General features: G+C 41.5%; 1 protein-coding gene across 2 annotated transcripts; it reads left to right on the top strand.

Moving 5' to 3' along the window:
• The first annotated feature begins 1,986 nt into the window (after window positions 1-1,986).
• Window positions 1,987-5,000, top strand: LOC147891872 (pentatricopeptide repeat-containing protein At1g06140, mitochondrial-like). Of its 2 annotated transcripts, XM_087388378.1 has the most exons (2): window positions 1,987-2,931; window positions 3,235-5,000. In XM_087388378.1, the coding sequence occupies exons 1-2, from the start codon at window positions 2,325-2,327 to the stop codon at window positions 4,095-4,097; spliced, it is 1,470 nt and encodes a 489-aa protein (XP_087244504.1). In that variant the 5' UTR covers window positions 1,987-2,324; the 3' UTR covers window positions 4,098-5,000. The 2 variants fall into 2 exon arrangements, with proteins under 2 accessions (XP_087244504.1, XP_087244503.1); XM_087388377.1 differs by having other exon boundaries at window positions 1,987-5,000.
• Window positions 5,001-21,771: the final 16,771 nt, after the last annotated feature.

Below are 21,771 nucleotides of genomic sequence, written 5' to 3'. Positions count from 1 at the left end.
GCAAAATTTCTCAAGATCAATGGGAATTTTCAAGCACAAAAGACAGATCAAAGTACCAGATTTTCTATTGTCAACAGGCGACGTTCTTTATCTAAGAAAGAGTTTCTTGAAAGCAATCTTTGTTTGTCATGCTGAACTTTTCATACTCAACTGAAGAGGCAAGCAAGCGGCTAGAGGTTTGGGCCTTTAGCAAACATGTGATAAATACAATAGATGCCCTTGGCTCTCTCACTAAAAGATGGACAAAATTGATCATTCTGCTACAGTTGTGGAAAAGTCATTGTACAAAGTTAGAACCATTTGTTGAACTTGCCAATGATGATATTATCATGCATTACTTGTGAGATGCCAGTGTATGCAAGAGAGTTTCTGAGTTCATGCTTGAGACATTCTTGGGAAATGGAAAATCCAGTGCTGTGGATTGATTAGAGATTTGTATGATGCCTTGTCATCATGTTTTTTACATAAGAATAAGCTTACGGATGATCTAGGATGTCTATGCACTCATGGATATTACAAATCTTTAATGCACTCATGCATAGAAATTTTGGATGTTTTTGTTGGGTAATGTAATGATGTAGTGACTTGTGTGATTTCAGGTCTGTAATTGATCGAGATCTAGCAGATTTTTCAATATTAAGCAAGGCATCATAGGCATATAGCTCGATACAGTAAGCTTTGACTTCTTGATGATTACTTTCGTAACAATGGTGTCGTCAACAAGTACCGATGAATCAACAAATCCAAAAAAAAATTTGGAAGATTATCCATAAGTCTCTTAATGAGAAGAATATTTACATACAAAAAAAGGAGATGAAATGCCAAGCTAATATAAACACGCACAGAAAAAAATCAAAGTCAATCCCATCGTCTGATCTTGAAGTGCTACACTTATATGATGAAGGAAACTTTGATTTTCCTCGCATGTAAAAATAATTTATATTAATGTAATTGAACGATGAATTAATTATGATAGATTTTGAGCCAAGGCTTTTTTACTTTGATTAGAAATGTAGTTTTATATTGCAACATTACATGTAGTAATTTATAAACGTATTCTCAGAAATGTCGTTTACATTCCAACACTACATCTAGCAATTTATATATATAATTTTGATAAAATCTAGACTAATGATTTGTTGTTCAATAATACCATATTTTAATATTATGTCCATTTCAGATGTGTTTTTTTGCATCTTTTCAAAAAGTGAAGTAGACATACAAACTTGGTGCGTACATGAATTTGGATGCTCAACTTGGAATACAAACACGCCCATTGAGATTTAGGTAATGTGTCAGTCTCTGACATATTTGTGATACTCAATCTCGGTGCTAATATTCTCGACGATTCCAATCTTAGTGCACGGGGAAGGGCCCGTTCCCTCGGATTATAACTCTTTGGGGAAGGAAGCGTGCCGCCTCTCTCTCCTCGCCTACACTATGTGTGGTTATATAAAGTATATTATATATATGTTTTGAATTTCACCTTGTTTGTTGACTTTTGCTTTTGCATACTCTAAATTCTTATCTGTTTCTGTGTTGAGGTACTCGCAAAGGGAACACTTAAACACACATGACATTTGCTCGGACCTACTATTGCCTGCTTAGTTTAAAGTTAGGTATTTCCCTTTCTTGACTTTCAAAACTTACAGAAATCATATTTTTCTTCTATCTTTGTGAGCCATGTGTAATGAATATGAGCCCGTGGATTGATTTTAGCCCTTATGAATACGAGCCCTAAAATTGATTTTAATTAATGGCAATCATGAAGGTTTTATTCAAATAGCATAAAAATTCGTGGGTAAAAGAAAAAAAGGAAAAAAGCATTTTTCATTTCAATTTAAAACATTGTTACTTTAATTCGACTTTTTATAAATTTAGTAATTCATTCAGCCTTTACCTTCGGCTGCCTACCGCACCCTAGTTTATTGAAGATTGTAACAGCAAGTTTCAGTTTAAAAATACAAGACACACCTCAAGTCTCTCACCACTCACTGGCTGTGGTTTCCAATTGTAAGTACCAATGATGAGACCGAATAAGTGTACGCGCTTTACGTGTGCAAATCATTTTTGCAATGTGGGTAGAGCACTTATGGCGAGGGTAGTCTGCACCGAAGAGCTGAAACAGGCGAGTCGCCTGCTTGTATAATCCAGGTTGGGTTCAAGACAAGTCCGAGACTAAGCAAAGGGAATGCACGGGGCCAACTCATCCAGTGATCAGGCACAGTCGAACGCTGAATGCCGAGGCTGGGTAAAGTGTCAGCAATTGCAAGGTCAGCGTTGGGTCTCGAGTGCTAGAACTTCGAGAGGCCAGCGTCTGGCAGATGCTGAGCTTAGAGGAGGCACTCACGTCTTTGGAACGGATGCCCCAGCTGCCTTCCGTTGAAAACTTTATATGGATCTTGCAGAAGTGCAGAAAAGAGAAAAATCTAGGGTATGCCAAGCGCTTGCATGCCTACATGTGCAAAAAAGGGCTGGAAGGACATAGATCTCTAGGGAACCACCTTATCCCAATGTTGGTGGAATGCGGAAGCTTGTGCGGTGCTCTGCAGGTTTTCAATAGGTTGGCTTATCCGAATGAGTATTCTTGGACTTCTCTCATCACAGGTTATATTGAATCTGGGGAATCACAGCATGCCCTCCACTTGTACCAGAAGATGCAAGAGGCTTTTGTATATCCTAGCAAGTACACATTGGTGGCCCTACTAAAGGCTTGTGCTAGGTTGAAAGATGGGGAAAGAGGGCAAGAAATACACGCCGAGATTGCCAAAAAGGGGTTGGAAAGAGATATTTTCCTTGGCAGCACTTTGGTTGATATGTATGCCAAATGTGACTCTCTTGCTAAAGCAAGGGAAGTGTTTGACAAGCTTCCAATTCAAAATGTAGTCTCGTGGAATGCACTAATTGCAGGATATGCTGAACATGGGCTTGGTGAAGAAGCGCTGAACTGTTTTGAGCAGATGAAAGAGGAGGGCGTCCTACCAGATGGCATCACGTTTGTTTCCAGCTTGAAAGCTTGTGCTAGTGCAGGTACTATAGAGAAGGGGCAAGAAATACATGCTGAGATTACTAAAAAGGGTTTGGAAAGAGATCCTTTTGTTGGTGCCACCTTGGTTGATATGTATGCCAAATGTGGCTTGCTTCCAAAAGCAAGGGAAGCGTTTGACAGTCTTCCAGTTCGAGATGTAGTCTCATGGACTGCATTAATCACAGGATATGTTGAGCATGGGCTAGGTGAGGAAGCACTGAACTGTTTCGAGCACATGAAACTGGAGGGTGTGTCCCCAAATGCTGTCACGTTCGTTTGCAGCTTGAAAGCGTGTGGCAGTATCGGAGCCATAGACAAGGGCAGAGAAATTCACGCTGAGATTTGCAGGAGGGGATTGGAAATAGATAGTTATGTTGGCAGCTCGTTGGCTGATATGTATGCGAAATGTGGCTTGCTTGCAAAAGCACGGGAAGCCTTTGACAAGCTTCCAGTTCGAAATGTAGTGTCATGGACGGCACTGATTGCAGGATATGCCGAACATGGGCTCAGTGAGGAAGCGCTGAACTGTTTCAAACAAATGCAACTGGAGGGTGTCTCTCCAGATGTAGTCTCATGGAATGCAGTAATTTCAGGGTATGCCCAGCTAGGAAAGAGTGAAATCGTCTTTTATATGATTGAGAGAATGCAGCGAGAAGGCATAGAGCCAAACGGGGTCACTTTCCTTAGTGTTCTTACTGTATGCAGTCATGCAGGTCTATTGGATAAGGGCCTGAAGTACCTCGAGGCTATGAGTAAAGACTATGCCATCACTCCAACTATTGAGCACCTTACTTGCATGGTTGATCTCCTTGGACGTGCAGGCCAATTAGACGAGGTGGTAGCAATGGTGGAGAAGATGCCTTTCCAACCTAATCTTGAGGTGTGGCATACAGTGTTGGGTGCTTGTCAAAAGTGGGGTAAGGTGGAGCTTGGAAGACGGGCCTTTGAACATGCAGTGCGATTGGATGAAGAGAGTGCGTCGACTTATGTCTTGATGTCTAACATTTATGCACGTAATCACATGCAGGAGGATGAGACGGTGGTCGACATGATGAGATTGATAAATTAAACATGGAAGGAGCCATGACAGTTGAACCAAAGTTGGCAGAATGGTAAATCTGCTGGGGGATACATGGCATTTTCAAAGTAAGACATGCTAAAAGACCCCTGTCAAATTGCAAATGAGATGTAGGTCCCAGGTTTGCATTGTGTATCATGGGACCTATGTGAAAGATGGCTTATGTGATCACGGCAAGAAGCTGGCTATCCTGTGTGCTCTACTTAATACGCCAAGTATGCCTTGTCATGATATTCTGGGTTTGTGATGACTGTCAGCCAGCATTGTAATTGATATCAAAGAGCGGGTGAGTGAATTATTTGTGTTTAATATGCAAGCTGAGTCCAGACATCAATTGGTGGTCATTGGCGACAAGCTGGCCAATAATTAGCTAGCCATGCTCATGGTCAGGAAGCTCTCAAGGAGCTTGAGTCGGTTGGTTGCGATTGTGATGGCTGGAGAATGATTGAAGCCCCTCACGTTTGAGGAGTTTCGTCTGTTGTGTGCTTCAGGTGCAGGCTTGACAGCAGCAGTTCAATGGAGCTGGCAAGGATAAGGCCTTTGTTGATTTGGGCAAAGGCAAGGTCAAGGCTTGGCACCAAGAAGAAAGCTGACACAGAGGAGAGGACTTTTCTGACAGTGTGAGCAAGAAGAAAAAGAAGAAATGTATTACTGTGACCAGCCTGGGTACCATGTTGCAAGGGATTGCAAGCAGACGGCGGCAGATTTACAGGAGTCTATGTCCAAGAAAGAAAAATTGGCGTCAGATTTAGGTTACACATAATTGGTAGCAGAAGCTGCCTACTAGTGGTTGCTCTTGAGGTCAGGTATGCGCTGTTACCAGTCTTTAAAAAATTGCTCGAGAAAACTCCTTAAATGATCTTACAGTGCCAATAAAAGCATAATGAACCAAAAGATGCCATGTCGAAGTATTCTCAATCCTTGTTGGCATGTGGTGCCACTCAAATGATGTGTTTTTAAGCTTTTATTGTTAGCTATTCTCTATCCTTATAGTTTTCTTTTTGTTTCCTCCTTTCCTACGCTAACAAGTGAGCTGTACATAGTGAATGTGCACTAATTATTGCACTATCTGACAATGGTATTAGTAATTGCATATTATTATGTAGCAAAGTATTGAAGTGCTAACCAACCATGTGGGTAGAATGAAGGCCAAGAGCAAGAATGTTGGATGGAGTACTTGTTAACCTAGATTTCCCCTCATCAACTAATTTCGAAGGCATAACTTATACACAACTTCTTTACGAATACAAGTTCATTTTGTTTTGTATTGTAGACAATCAATTCTCCCACGTAGGTTCCTCACATGAGCAAACTATGACAGTGTAGGATAATGACCCCATGCTGCTAAAGGAAAACTCTATTAAAGGTATACACCAATCTTGACCCTTGGAATATGTGAAAGAAACCACTATGGAATGTATTGATGAACTTGTGAATTGTAGTGACTATAGGATGGGAAGGCAATGAGAATTTGCAAGAAGATGTGCCTTCTGAGCAAGAGCCCACCTATTTGTGTGATGATGCTTGTATAGACTCTACAGGTGAGATGAAGAAAGAGTGTGGCATGACCTTGGAAAGTCTTCTTATGAAGAGAAGCAGAAAACGAAGGCATGGCATATGTCTTGGTCAACACATTTAAACAAGACAGAAACCCCCATAACTGTAGCATCTAAAAAGAGATTGAAAAGCAAGCTGACAACTCCCATTTGCTTGCACTCAAAGCCTTGGCCCTCCGGTTTTAAAAGGTTATAATTCCACCATAAAGCACATTAATATGTTTAGTAATAATTCCCTTATAAAAGTTATAATTCCCCCACAAAAGTTATAATTTCCGCCCATAAAAGTTATAATTGCCCCATAACAATAGTTATAATTCCCCTATTAGTATGTGTGTATCCCATCGTGGCTATGCAAATAGTTTCTACTTCCAAACATGCCATTGTATGATTGCTTTTAGTCAAATGTAATGGAACCCTGAGCCTTGTGTGGCCAATTCTAATGCTTGTTCAATTCCAATGGAAAAATGTGTATTAATGTCAATAGTTGTCGGTATGATGATGTCTGTGTGGTCTATTTGAGTAGTGGTCTTGTTATTTGTCACTACTACCCTTAGCCCCTATTTCAATGCTATTTTTTGACACTTATTACTTACTTTTTTAGAGCAAAAGTTTTTCGTTGATATTTGTGCCAAAAAGACATGTCGTCTAGATTTTTGTCAACATTTTCGTCGCTATTAGCGTCGATTATAGTATGTTTGCTAGAGAAAGTTTCGATATTAGCCTCAATATTAGCATTGAAAATGAATATGGAGAAAAAAATTAGTGTAAAAAAGAGAGTTGATATTCTAACATGCCTAAATCTGGGCAAGGTGGCGTTTCACCCTTCCTCAACCTTGTAGAAATTAAACTAGGGTGCGGTAGGCCGCCTAAGGTGAAAGAGAGCAATGTATAAAATGTTGATTATAAATTCACAATGAAGAAAGGATTTTGTGAAATAACGGGAAAAAATATTAAAGTAGAATTCGAAATTGTCAATGCATAAATCGTAATGTTAGTTGTAGAATAAATGAACACTGTAAAGTGGAATTTGAAATTCTATAGTTATGAATATGTGATGTAATTTCATGCATATGAGTGCGTAGACAAATTAAAACAATGAATAAAGAAGAAGAATGATATGAAATGTATTCTGAATGTTTGGAAATGAAGTCAGACAAATGACATTGTTGTTTAAATCAAATTGTTGCGCTTTAAGAAGTAATTTTTTAGTGCTCGCAGGGTGTCCTTTTATATTATTGTAACCCTTTGAGCCTGATGTTGTGTCCATTCGTGCAATGTATTGACGTTCTAAGTTATTCGCTTCCACTGTATTCAGAGTTGATGCCAAGACCTCCACCTTGAAGTGTTTTTCAAATGGTTTGTACCTGTGGATATCATCGATCATTTTAGATGGTGGGTTAGTTTTGTGTCGTTTCAGATGTGTTTCAATGTCTGTAGTTTGTCTAATATATTTTTTGCCATTCCATAGACAAGTGATGCAATAGATAAAATTTGTTACCGATGTGGTATTGTTGTTTGACATGGTTGGTTCCTTATTTGTGTCTCCTGTTCATAAAATTGAATAAAGTATGAGTGAACGTTAAATCTATTATATGGAAAAATATATATACTTCGAAAGGATGTTCTATATTGTTGTTGGGTTTTACCTTGAGTAGGCTGCTTCTTGGGTTCTGGGAAGATTGCTGCTAATGGTCCATAGTTTTTTTCTACAAATTCTAGGTCAATTTTGTATGCTATCTTGTCAATGGTTATTGGCCATTCGCCTTGCTATAGATTGTACGCATCCTTGAATTGTTGTAATATGCTATCAACTGCTTGGTTGTCAAGATCGGCAAGCTCTTCAAGTTCAACGTTGAAGGCAAAGTGTAGAATTGTTATGCAAAAGATTGATATTTCCTTGGTATGTTTATCAATTATCACTTGTGATTTTGTGCGTAGGAACAGCTCATCCATGGTCTCCTAATCATTGGATAGCTTTTGTATAATGTCTTTAATCAATCCATCTGCGAGCTCGTTGCTCCCCCTAGGTCTATCCCAGAATCTGCGTTACTTTTGCCATCAAGGGATGGTATTTCTCGTATGAATCAAATCTAAAGATATATTCTTGTGATTGTATGCCTGCCACGTTTGCTCTTCTCATCTGTTTATCGTTGAAGAAAATATTGCTTTCTTTTTTTAGTTTTTTAAAGGTGCGTTCTTCGTCTTCCTTTTTTTCTATAGCTTTTCGTTTGAACAGTTGGAAAACGTGAAAAATGAGAATGAATGTATGAATACAAATGTAGATTGATGTTAAATAGAATGGTTTTCTCAAAGAAAATAGTTGCGCATGCACATGTACATCTTTCGTAGTAGCCATTTTTTGAAAAAAAAAGAGGTGTCCCTTTTTTACGATCTGCCAAAATAAATAGTGACTGAGTTATACAATGAAGGAATGTAGAATGTTTGATTGGCTTCAAAGCACAGGTTTGAGATTATACGCTGAACTGTATATTTATCCTTTCAGTTATTAATTAATAAAAATATCATATCGATCAATGGATGGTGAATGGATATTACCTTTTTTAATTACATTGTGGGTATACTATATGAGGCATGGGCACAAAGTCGAAAGGTTTTATGCTACGCAAGATACGAAGATGTCATCGGCTCGTGACTCGAGACAGTATGACATACGTCAATCTTGGAGCAAACAATTCATGTATGATGATTAATGTCTTTCCATGTAGTGTCAAGCCTTGTGACTTGTGTTTGGTTATCGCATATGTGAGCGTGATTGGAAATGTTGTCTTGTGGTACCAAGTCCCATTCAGGACCTTTCATGTGTGCTTCGAGCGTCTGAGTGTAATAGGCTCGCATGTGGAAGAGACGATGGCATGAATTTTTGTCAACATGCCTGTTGTTTCATGCCACTCCAGGTTACGAATAGTTGTTATTGCCCCATTGGCAACTCCTATTGTCAAATTAATATTTTCTGTTAGCATGATCCTAGCACCAATTGCTACGTGCTGAAGCTCGTGGAAATCCGGATCGATTATCCAATTTTGTAATTCTGGAATGTTATCTGCATTCGATACGACTTGTACTTGGATGATGTCAGTTGTTGAAAATTGTGATCTCAGGATATTGTCGTTATATCGTTGTGCATCCTCTCTATGCATGCACAAAACAATGGTCTCTGTTCGATGAAGGTTTGTGCCTCCTCGTCTATGATGATTGTCCCAACAAGATATTGTTCGATCTGATCTTCTATTGGTGTTGCAGTGAGAATGATGTTTAAGAAGCTGTTAAAATCTGGATCTTCTAAGTGTCAGATTGAGGCATGCATATGGTGAAACGGTAGCCATTCACCAGAAAGGTGAGTTGCTGATGTGACAATATTCCTTGGGAGCAACTCTGCATTTGCATACTGGCGGGAGCTGCTGCATGTCACCAAAAAGAATTAGCTTTTTGGAGTGGAATGGATCTAGAGTATTGCTGTTGCAAATCTCACACAGCTGTCGGACTAACATGTTCATCATTTTACATGTCATCATGGATATCCAATCAATGATGATGGTGTCCGCAGCGAGCAACATAGAATAGCGATCGTCTGATTTGGAAAGTGCGCTACGAAACATCTCATTCTTATTTGGAAGTGCGAATTGATGATGGACTCTTGTCGCAAGGTGGCTCAAGCGTAGTACTGCAACACCAGTCGTTTCGCTTACAAGACTATGGACTTCCCGTGTAGGACATGATGATAAGTTATGTACTTGATCATGAATGCCTTTCCTAACCTAGGTGTTCCACAAACAATATGCAGCCCTGTTGCTATCTCAAAAATGTCATTGTAAATAGCTCTTTGATCTTCGGTCAAGGTGGAGGTCTCCATGTCCTTGAACTCGTCTAGTAGTTGCAGGATTCTTATGCGACTGATTTCTAGTGTGTTATTAGAGAAATTCATATTCATTTCTGAAATGGATCCTTTTAAGTAGCTCATTGAAGAAGAAGCCCTCAAAGTGGTGAGCTAGATGGTAGTCAGTGAAGCGGACGAGTCGTGCGCTCGGATATACATAATTGTTGAATGAGTCTATCATTGTACCCTGTGTTGTATTGCACCTTCGTTCTTTTTGGGATGTGAATGACTTCCAATATTCATAAAACGTGAGTTGCTCTAGTACGCTTAGATGCCCACAATATGTATCGATAGGATGGATTATTGTGACATAGTAGTTTTGCAAGTACCTTTCTCGAAGCTTGGGCAGTGAGGAGTCGACCGATTTTGAGGCTCCTCGCTACGATGAATAGTGGGTACTTGTAAACACATCAATGTTGCCTCGGTTGGTGATGTTGGCTTGGATAGCATGTATGCAACAATCATCTTCAACTTTAATGGATCAAGTGTCTCAAGGCCCAATCATTTTGCATCTTCAATATTCAAATTTAGATTTCTACAGGCTCCGTCTTCATGGCGTACTTCAACAAGTAGTATGAGAGGCCGGTGTTTGTGATTCTCTGAATGTTCATGTGTCCTTGCCATAATAGCAATATTGCAGCATGGTATGGGACCACATTCTGATGTTGTTGGCTGGGTTGGTAGTACATCCATCGATGTGTGGTTGTCGAAAGGAAAACCATACTTGCACTTGGTAGACGGTCATGGATCGGTCTTATAGTGTTGTTGCATCTATGCATTTGCTTTCTTTGGACAAGCCTCTGTAACTTCATTTCTAATTAATGGTGTCGAAGCTGTGAAGCCTTGTCTTCTTCGAATGGGACATGAGCATCTATTTCATTCGTTACTCGTGCTGAACGTCATCATCATCTAACCATAGCATAATGTGCGCATGGAGCGATCCGCGACTCTACACTTCATATCTGACTAAGTAATGCTTTACTCTTCCCAATAAGCCGTTGTCACTTAAGATGTATTGCTGTAAAAACTTTTGAAGTCTCAGGTGGAACATCATTGCACACTCGACCAGACAGTCTTGCCAGGTGAATTGTGGATTATATTGCTTGACGAGTTCTTCAAGGTCGTCAAGCTCTAACCATCATGTGTCTGTAACCTCATCAGCTTCAACATTAAGAATATGTGAGGTAGGCCCCACTCATCAACCATTGTCATTAGATCCTTCAAGTTCCTGCGATGCCAAGAGGGCAATGTTGCCGAGATTTCAAACTTTAAAATTTCTCTCATTAACTCGTCATTTGTCACGTTTGGTCTTTCGCGGTGCTTTCGATCGATATCTCTTTGTAAAATAGCAGTTTGTGTCCCATGCGCTATCGCAAATGCTTGACGGATCTGGTACATGAGCAACAAATATGGTTTGTATAGTGTGAATAGCAAGAAGAAAGTTGAAATTCTCATTTTTAAGTACTCATGAAATAAGAGTCGGCCATCATGTGCACCATAACCAAAAAAGAATAGGAATGGAAAAAGTGTGTTCTTAAGTGTCAGCTCCTTGTCTTGTATCATAATAAACGGAAGTCTATGGACGGCAACAAGCACGATGCAGCCTTAAATGTGCAAAGGGGCAGATCACAGTTCAAGGGGAAGTCCCAAGAAAGAGGGAAGTCTCATAGCAAATCCAGGGCACGGAACATTGAGTGTTACCACTGTGGCAAGAAGGGCCATATGAAAAAGGATTGCTACAAGCTAAAAAGAGAGCAAAAGGATAAGAAAAAGAATGCAAATTGGGGTGCAAATAAGAACGAAGAGAGTCCAAGGGAGGACAAAGGAAAAGTGAAGATCGAGGAGATCAATGCAGTCACACATGATAGTGACAATGACGTTCTCTTCATGTCTAGTTTATCTGCAGAGTTGCTTTTTACCACTTCAGATGATGCATATTCCCAAGATTGGATTTTGGATTCTGGTGCCTCATTCCATGTTACTCCCCATAGGAAATGGTTCTCCACTTATGACAGTGGAAAGACAGATTGTGTGCATCTTGGAAATGATTATGCATGTGACATAGTGGGAGTAGGTGACATAAAGTTTTCTTTTGCAAATGGGTCTGCATTTGTTTTGAAATATGTGAGACATGTGCCTAAGTTGACCAAGAGTCTTATTTCAGTGGGTCAACTAGATGATGCTGGTTTTCACACCACTTTTGGCTTTCAGAGTTGGAAAATTCAGAAGGGCTCTATGATTTTGGCCAGGGGTGCCAAGTGTGGGACTTTGTATCCCTTACATGTATCAGGGGTATTTGATCATGTTGTTGCAATAACCGAGCAGCCAAGCACTTCTTTGTGGCATTGCAGATTGGGCCACATGGCCCAGAATGGAATGAAACTCTTATGCCGTTTGGGTTATGTACCGCATTTTGAGTTTCTCTGATTTTGAATTTTGTGAGCACTGTCTCTATGGGAAGCAGACTAAATCAGCCCATAAAAGAAGGGGAAAGAAAGAGTTTGAAAAGCTTGATTTGGTGCATTTAGACGTATGTGGTCCCATGCCTACACGATCATTAGGCAGGGCTGAATACTATGTGACATTCATTGATGATGCAACTAGGAAAGTGTGGGCTTATGCTATAGCTCAGAAGAGTGATGTGTTCCAGGTATTTCAGAAATGGCTGGCCTTGGTTGAGAATCAGTCAGGTAGAACGCTTAAATGCTTATGGACTGACAATGGTGGAGAGTATCTCTCTCATGACTTTCAGCATTTCTGTGATACACGTGGGATTAAGAGGGAGCTCACATCCCCTCATACTCTAGAGCAAAATCCAATTGCAGAAAAGATGAATCGTACCATTCAAGAAAGGTTGCAATGCATGCTTTCCAATGCAAGTCTTTCTGGTGGTTTTTGGGCTGAGGCAATGACGATTGTAGTGCATGTGATCAATAGATCACCTAGTAAGAGTTTGGATGGTGGTATTCCTGAAGAGGCATGGAGTGGCAAGAAGCCCTCTTACTCTCATTTGCGTATATTTGGATGTGAGGCATATGCACATGTGCCAAAAGAGCTTCGAAAGAAGCTAGATCCTAAGTCTAGGAAATGCATCTTTCTAGGTTATGGTGAAAGTGGAGAGGGGCTATCGTCTCTGGGATCTAGAAGTAAAGAAGATCATACGTAGCCATGATGTAGTCTTCAATGAGAAGAAGATGCATAAGGCACCCATGAGGGATGTGGAAATAAGGAGAATCACTTTCTAGGATGTGAATCCACCTGCATATGTTGATAGACAGAAAGCTGTCCATGCACCAAATGTGCAAGAAATGGTACCACCAAGTACTCCCACAGGTACACAATCAAGGGTAGATGATGGATCATCTATTGGTGGAAATGATGAGCCAAATGTGGCTGATATGCAGGTGGGACAACAAGCTGAAATGCCCTTGAGAAGATCATCTAGAGTGTCTAGACTGCCTGATAGGTTTGTTCTAGGAGTAGACTATGTGATGCTTACAAGCTGAAATGCCCTTGAGAAGATCATCTAGAGTGTCTAGACTGCCTGATAGGTTTGTTCTAGGAGTAGACTATGTGATGCTTACTGATTGTGGGGAGCCTTCTTGCTACAGAGAGGCTATGATGCACGAGGATCAACGCAAGTGGGAGTATGCTATGCAATCAGAGATGAGTTCACTTATGAAGAATAAGACTTGGGACTTGGTTTCTTTGCCACATGGAAAGAAAGCATTGCCATGTAAATGGGTCTACAAAATGAAGGTCACAGGTGATGATGTGCCTAGGTACAAGGCCCGTTTGGTCGCTAAAGGGTTCAAGCAAGAGAAGGGTGTGGACTTTGATGAGATATTCTCTCCGATTGTGAATATGACCACACTTAGATGCATGCTTGGACTAGTGGCATCAGAGGATATGGAGCTTATGCAGATGGATGTCAAGACAGCTTTCTTGCATGGGGATTTGCATGAGGAAATTGACATGGTGCAGCCAGAAGGCTTTGAAGAAAAGGGCAAAGAGCATTTAGTTTGCAAGCTGAAGAAGAGTCTCTATGGTCTTAAGCAAGCGCCTAGAGAATGGTATCAGAAGTTTGATGCTTTCATTCAGTCCCAGGGTTTTAGAAGGAGTGAAATTGATCACTGCCTCTACACTAAAAGGGCTAAGGATAATAGCCTGATAATCTTGGCACTATATGTGGATGATATGCTATTGGCTAGCAAGAATACTTATGAGCTAGATGCATTAAAGGCCAAGTTGCATGAGGCCTTTGATATGAAGGATTTGGGACTTGCATGTCATATTCTTGGTATGCGCATCACGCGTGATCGAGTAGGAAACTCCTTTGGCTTTCACAAAAAGAGTATGTTACAAAAGTATTGCAGCGTTTCAATATGGAGGGGGGGAAGGCAGTGAGTACTCCATTGCCTCCATATGTGAAACTGAGTCATACAGATAGTCCCAAATCAGATGAGGAAAGGGCCATGATGGCCAAGGTTCCTTATGCATCAGCAGTTGGGAGTCTTATGTATGCTATGATAGCTACTAGACTAGACATTGCATTTGCAGTGGGAGTTGTTAGCCAGTATATGGCTAATCCAGGAAAGAGGCATTGGGAGGCAGTTAAGTGCATCATGAGGCACATGAAGGGTACCAAGGAGATGTGCATCTACTTTGGTAGAGGAGACATGCGTGTACTTGGGTACACAGATTCAAACTATGCAGGGCATGTGGATAGTAGGAGATCCACTTCTGGTTATGTGTTCACCTTTGCAGGTGGTGTAGTGTCGTGGATGTCTCGCGCACAGAAGTGCGTTGCTTTGTCTACCACAGAGGATGAGTATGTTGCAGCCACAGAGGGTTGCAAGGAGGCTATATGGCTTGATCAGCTAGTGGGAGATTTGGGGATTCATACAGGTGTACCGACATTGCATAGTGATTCCATGAGTGCTATTCAGGTAGCACGGAATCCGGTCTTTCATGCAAAGACCAAACACATTGAGGTAAGGTACCATTTCATTAGGGAGGTACTTGAGGACAAGCACATAGAGCTTGTCAAGGTTCATACAAATGATAAGCCTACAGACATGCTAACGAAGAGTCTACCTAGTCAGCAGTTTGAGTATTGTCGTGTATTGATGGGCATTGGATAGTATGCTCACTGGTTGTTCTCCCTTAAAGGCACATTGTCCTTTAAGTGGGAGGTTGTGGGGGTTAAAGGTCACTGTGCCTTTACCCCGGTTATGTACAATACTCAAACACATATATAAATGAATGAAAAAGAAGATTAGGGTGTTCTGCACCCACCAAAACTTGTGTGGCTCTCTGTTTCTCTCTCTCCCTCTTCCGTTCTTGCTTCCGTTGAGAGCACTCTCAGGTATACTACCTGCGCGCTGTTGCTGGACTCTTTCTTTACTCCATTCTTCTCATCTGCAATCTTCTTGTGGCACTCATTTTGCTTGTGCCCTGCCTTGTTGCAATAGAAGCACTTGATCTTCTTCTTTCTCTTTTTATCATCAGAAGAAGATGGGTTACCAGAGTCCTTACCCTTACCTTTCTTTGATCCAGTCCAGAAAGCCGAATCTTCTCTAGTCCTCGTCTTTTGACGCATCTCCTTGTTGAGATATCGAGCTCCACTCGCGATATGCCAGGGTGACCGTTGTGCATTTATGTCACCGACTTGTTAGCTACAAACGCGGTTGGTACACCGCCCACGAATAATAGCTGGATGACAGCTATCCTTATCTACTCTAGTTTGTGACCCAGTTAGTATGCCACCTTAGTTAGTTGAGTTTGGTTTGAGACCCACATATAGGGTTCTTCTATTTTCTTTGTACTAGAGTTCTTTTGGCTTTCACAACTAAGAAGAGGAAAACTGTTTTCAGCCTCCACCTTTGTGTGTATTCCCCCATTGTGTATGTGAGAAAGCCGCAAGTGAGACTCCTTTCCTCTCTCCCACTATCTTCACATGGTATCAGAGCCTTGTTCGTGGTAAGGAGCTCAAGAAAGAAAACCAAGTTCGTGGTGTCCTGGTAAGAGGACCAGTGTTGCTTTCCTATTTCGAGTTTGGGAGCAAATCTCTGCAGGTAGCACAGCCAGAAGTGCAAGAGTGCACTGTCTCAGATTGAGACGCCCTTCACGGTGTGGCGAGAGCGCATTTCGGGGCCCGTTTTGAAGGCGGAAGTTCTTCGCAGGCACTCAGAAAAAGGCCCTGTTTTTGCTGTGCGACCACTGCTTGGCTAGTCGGTGAAAAGTTGCCACAAAAATTGAATCATATGCCTGTGTGCAGAGATATTGGGAGTTGCAGAATCATGCTTGTTGCCTGTTCATGCAAAATCGTCACTAGGAAGTGACTATGTGGTCAAATACCACTTTCGTCAGTTTTGTAGATCTGCCCGTGTGAGGCAAAAGCTGTGTTTTTTGCAGTGACAGAATATTTTGCAGTGTTCTGTAATGGCATCTGATTCTCTTTCAAAGATTGTCACTGAAAAGCTTGACAAGAACAACTTCCAGGCATGGAAGTTTAGAATGACGAATTTCCTTATGGGAAAAGGCTATTGGGAGTTCATTACAGGAAATGAAGAAGAACCTGTTCTTCCTAATGTTCCCAATCAACAGGAAATGCAGGCATTTAAAGGATGGCATGAGAGAGCTAGAAAAGTTATGTACTGGCTGTCTATCAGTATTTCGGACTCTATGATTGTGCATATTCAGGATGCAAGTACGCCAAAGGAGGCATGGGATACTTTGGCAAAAATGTACAGCACAAATACGCAAGCCAGGAAAATGCAGCTCAAACAGGAGTTGCACAATGTGCAGAGAGAAAATTTGAGCATAAATGACTACCACATGAAGGTGAAGAAAATTGCAGATGCACTTGCTTCCATTGGGTCGCCAGTGGAAGATGATGATCTAGTTTCTGTGACCTTGAATGTGGTCTAGGAAAGGATTATGCACAGTTCCGGACATCCATTGCCGTCCGTGAAAAATTTCCTGATTTTGAAGAGTTGTTTGCTCTTCTAATTTCTGAAGAGCAGAGAAATGGGGGTGCATCTTCTTCAAGCGGAACTTCAAAAGAAACTGTATTCTACTCAAATGCTAGAAGAGGTAGAGGTAGAGGTAGAGAAGGCCGATCTGCAAGCCGTGGTAGAAATCAAAATATGCAGCAATCTCAAGAAAACCAGTCCTATGCAGGAGGACGTGGTAACTCTAGAGGCAGGGGGAGCCAAAGAGGCCGTGGTGGATGGCAGAGAGGCCAAAATGCAAACAGCAATGTTGAATGCTACTACTATGGAAAAATGGGACATATGGCTAAAGACTGCTACAAAAAGCAGAATGACATTATGAATGGAAAATTGCAGCAAGGCAATTATGCATCTTCTAGTAGACAGGGTGATGACAGAAATGAGCATCTATTTATGGTGCAGCACATGACCAATTCTATGACAAATGTAGAAGAACGAAACGATGTGTGGTATGTTGACTCAGGTGCGTCAAACCACATGATAGGTCATGCAGAATGGATGCAGGATGATGCAAGGAAAATGGAAAAACTAGGATTTGTGGAGACTGGTGATGATATTGCACATCCTATTGTGCAGATTGGTAAAATTCCTTTGTCTATGCAGGATGGGAAAAAGAAATACCTGTCTGATGTATTTCATGTCCCGAACATCACCAAGAACCTGGTTTCTGTTGGTCAAATGGTTGAGCAGGGCTTGCAGGTTAGATTCAATACTCATGGATGCTTTGTTGAGGATATGAAAAATAATGGTCGCTTGATAGCAAAAGGAAAGAAGAAGGGCAGGATGTTTATGTTGGATGCGGACATGCCTGAATTGAGTGCAGCAATGTTTGCACATGGGACCGGTGTAGTTGCAGATATTGATATCTGGCATAAACGCATTGGTCATGTTAATATACAGCGACTTAAATCAATGCAAGCCCAAAATATTGTTGCAGGATTGCCTAAATTCAAGGTTGCAGAAATGCATAAGGTTTGTGAAGCCTGTCAATTTGAAAAACAGGCAAGGAAACAATTTCCTAGGCATGTTCAAGAGAGTAAAAAGCCATTGGAATTAATCCACTCTGATGTGTGGACTACTAAAGCTGCATCTATTGGAGGCTGTCACTATTTTGTCACATTTATTGATGACTTCAGCAGAAAACTTTGGATGTATTTTATGAAAAAGAAAAGTGAAGTGTTTGGGCACTTCAAAGCTTTTAAAGCTATGGTTGAAAAAGAAACAGGCCTGCAAATAAAATGCCTAAGGTCAGATGAAGGGGGAGAGTACCTCTCAAATGAGTTTGCAAGGTTCTTGCAGGAGCATGGCATAAAGTAGCAATATTCATGCAGTCATACCCCACAACAAAATGGAATTACAGAAAGGAAAAATAGGCATATTGGAGAGGTATCTCGAGCCATGCTAAATGAGAAAGATCTACTAGATTATTATTGGGTTGAAGCAGTTGCTATAGCAGTTTACATAATGAACAGGACTCCCACTGCAGCAATACATGGCATGACACCAGAGGAGATGTATACTGGTAGGAAACCAGACATTTCTCATTTGAAAATTTTCGGTTGCATTGCCTATGTTCATGTGCCAGATGAGTTGAGGACCAAGTTGGATCCAAAAGCTGAGAAGTGCGTCTTTATTGGTTATTCTCTGCAGCAGAAAGGGTATAGATGCTATAACCCTTCTACTCGTAAGTTTACAGTGAGCAGAGATGTTGTTTTTGATGAGATGGGCAGCTGGTATAAACCAGTAAATGTGATGATTGATGTAGATGCACAAAATGGTAATGCTGCATAGAATTCACAGCAGCAATCACAAAATATCAGTGGACCTACAGTGTCCTCTAGCAGTGGTTCACATACTTCACCATGGACAGGCAGATTGAGATCAGGAGAATCTCCTCAAAGCAATGCAGATAGTGGTACGCAGGTATCACGAAAAGGAAAAGAGAAGGTAGATCAGCCCACGTTTGATGTGAATGCAGGTCACTCTTATGTGGATGGTGAATCCAGTGGCTCAGAACAGAGCATTGATGATGAGTTGGGTATTCCTTCTGTTGTTACACCTGGAGTAAGGAAGACCAGGGATGTTTTGAGAGCACCTGGAAGTGAGCCTATTTTGCGCAGGTCTACTAGGGTTAGGTATCCTGTGGATAGGCTGAAATATGATGGATTTACAGCCATTCACTATGCCTATATGGTCAAAGTGATACAAGAACCAGAACCCACTTCTTTTGAGCAAGCCATGGGAAAAGAAAAATGGGAGAAAGCCATGGATGAAGAAATGGATGCCTTGGAAGCAAATGCTATGTGGGAATTGGTGCCTTTGCCTAAAGATAAGAATGCAATTGGCTGTAAGTGGGTTTATAAGATCAAGCACAATGCAGATGGTTCTGTGAATAGATACAAGGCAAGATTAGTTGTCAAGGGGTATGCACAGACATATGGCATTAACTATGAAGAAACTTTCAGTACGGTTGCAAGGATGGCAACTGTAAGAGCAGTCATTGCTATGGCTGCATCAAAGGGATGGTCTTTACATCAGATGGATGTAAAGAATGCCTTCTTGCATGGTGATTTGCAAGAAGAGGTCTTTATGGAGCAGCCAGCAGGTTATGTTCATGCTATTCATCTTGAGTTTGTTTGCAGGTTGAAGAAAGCCTTGTATGGCTTGAAGCAAGCACCTAGAGCATGGTCTGACAAGATAGGATAGTATCTTGTCACTATTGGCTTTCAAATTTCCAAGGCAGATTTCTCACTCTTTGTGAGAAAAATAGAGAAAGGTATTATGCTGCTTGTCATCTATGTTGATGATTTGATCATCACAGGTGATAGTGATGAAGATATCCTTCATGTGAAAATGCTATTGAAGCAGAAGTTTGAGATGAAGGATTTGGGAGAGCTATGTTATTTCTTGGGCATTGAGGTGATTAGATCACCAAGTGGGATACAGCTCTTGCAGAGGCAGTATGGATTGGACATGCTGTCCAAATATGGGATGACAGGTTGTAAGCCTATTTCAGTTCCTTTGGAGCAAAATGTGAAGCTGAGCAAGGATGCAGGTGAGCTTCTGGAAGACCCTACTATGTACAGACGCATAGTAGGAAGTTTGATTTATATGACTATTACCAGGCCAGATTTAAGCTATGCTGTTGGATTGGTAAGTCAGTTTATGTAGGCTCCAAGGAAACCGCATTTGGATGCGGCTAGATGCATACTCAGGTATGTGAAGTCCACATTGCAGTATGGACTATTTTATGAGGCTGGGGTTCAGATACAGTTGCATGGATACACTGATGCTGATTGGGCTGGTAGTATTTCTGATAGACGATCTACCAGTGGATATGTGTTCTCTTTTGGGAGTGTTGCAGTCACTTGGAGCAGCAAGAAACAGCCTACAGTTGCCTTGTCGAGCACAGAGGCTGATTACAGGGGTGCAGCAATGGCTGCATGTGACGTAGCTTGGTTGCATAAGCTACTCTATGATATGCATCAGTCTACAGATGGGCCAGTTGTCATTTATTGTGACAACATGAGCAGTATATACTTGGCAAATAACCCAGTCTATCATGCTAGAACAAAGCATATTGAGGTGCATTATCACTATGTGCAGGAGAAGGTTTTACTAGGTCTTATTGATCTAGTTTATGTCAGCACAGAGGATCAGGTAGCTGACATATTCACGAAAGCATTGGGCGCAAAGAAGCTGCACAAGTTTAGAGACCTGCTTGGTGTGCAGGAATTGGGATTGAGCTCGAGGGGGAGTGTTGAGATATCGAGCTCCACTCGCGATATGCCAGGGTGACCATTGTGCATTTATGTCACCGACTTGTTAGCTACAGATGTGGTTGGTACACCGCCGACGAATAATAGCTGGATGACAGCTATCCTTATCTACTCTAGTTTGTGGCCCAGTTAGTATGCCACCTTAGTTAGTTGAGTTTGGTTTGAGACCCACATATAGGGTTCTTCTATTTTCTTTGTACTAGAGTTCTTTTGGCTTTCACAACTAAGAAGAGGAAAACTCTTTTCAGCCTCCATCTTTGTGTGTATTCCCCCATTGTGTATGTGAGAAAGCCGCAAGTGAGACTCCTTTCCTCTCTCCCACTATCTTCACACTCCTCCTCTAGAAGCATCTTGCTGAAATCCTCAAAGTTGAGGGGCGGATTTCTGTTCTGCATATTCAGCGCCGTAACAAGACTGTCGTACTTTGGTGGGAGAATCCGTATGCACCTTCGTGCTAGATTCTCGCTAGTGATGGTGATGCCAATCGCAGTCATCTGATCGCGTAGATTCTTCACCCTGTTGATGAACTTCTCTGCCGCTTCAGACTCAAATAATTTTTCATTCGCGAGTTGAGTCTCCAGATTCTGAATCTGTGTCTGATTCGTGGTCTCGTACTGATTTTTCAAGATCGTCCATGCCTCCTCTGCTATGGTGACATGTTGAATTAATGCCATGACGGAATCACTAACACTGCAAACAATAGAACATAGCACATCTGCATTTCTTCTTATCCATGCGAGAATCTCATCCGCAGTTGGTACTATCTGTTGTAGTGCATTGGCTGGATCTGGTCTCGGAACCGTCGGCCTCACGTCCACCCTAGTAGCAGTGTCCCAAAGCTCATATGCACTTAGGATGGTCTTCATCTTGAACTTCTAGAGAGGATAGTTAGAGCCGTCCAACTTTTCGCTTTCGCCAAATGTTGGGATTCGCAGTCTTGAGGGTTGGGCCATCTCTCACAATCTACTCGCAAACAGAAACACACTACCAAATCTTCTTGCTAGAGTCCAGGATCTGATACCATATAAGAAAATAATACAACGTCTGTGCTCAACAGATAACAGGATCTCGTACGCAAGAGAGAAAACAAGATAGTATGGAGAATCAAAATTTTGATTACTATAGAACTGATACAATAGATGGTGCTGCCTCCCAACCATGCGCTCCTGTGAAAGAAGCTTCGATGGCATGCCTGAAACAGTAGAAGACGGAGGCTGGATGCTAAGGAATCAGGGTTCCTGTAGCCAGTGATGAAATGGGCTTCACGGGCTTGCTCTTATATAGCCACCAGTCGTAGTTGGTTAGGCTCAATTGGGTGGCTGACCCAGTCCGCCCAAAACGGTCGACTGGGGGTCGGTCCTGAAATAGGCCACCGACCACACGATAGAACCGATGCGCAAAACAGAGCAACTAACC

This window comes from Dipteris shenzhenensis, chromosome 17 (assembly GCF_047967505.1).
Source record: "Dipteris shenzhenensis isolate YYH24624 ecotype China chromosome 17, Dip_SZ_1.0, whole genome shotgun sequence".
NCBI lineage: Eukaryota > Viridiplantae > Streptophyta > Polypodiopsida > Gleicheniales > Dipteridaceae > Dipteris > Dipteris shenzhenensis.
The sequence above is the reverse complement of the archived record's forward strand: the minus strand, read 5'-3'. Positions and strand labels throughout refer to the sequence as shown.

Excerpts from the sequence above, each read along its gene's own strand:
- LOC147891872 (XM_087388377.1), top strand. The coding sequence starts at position 2,325 with ATGCTGAGCTTAGAGGAGGCACTCACGTCTTTGGAACGGATGCCCCAG.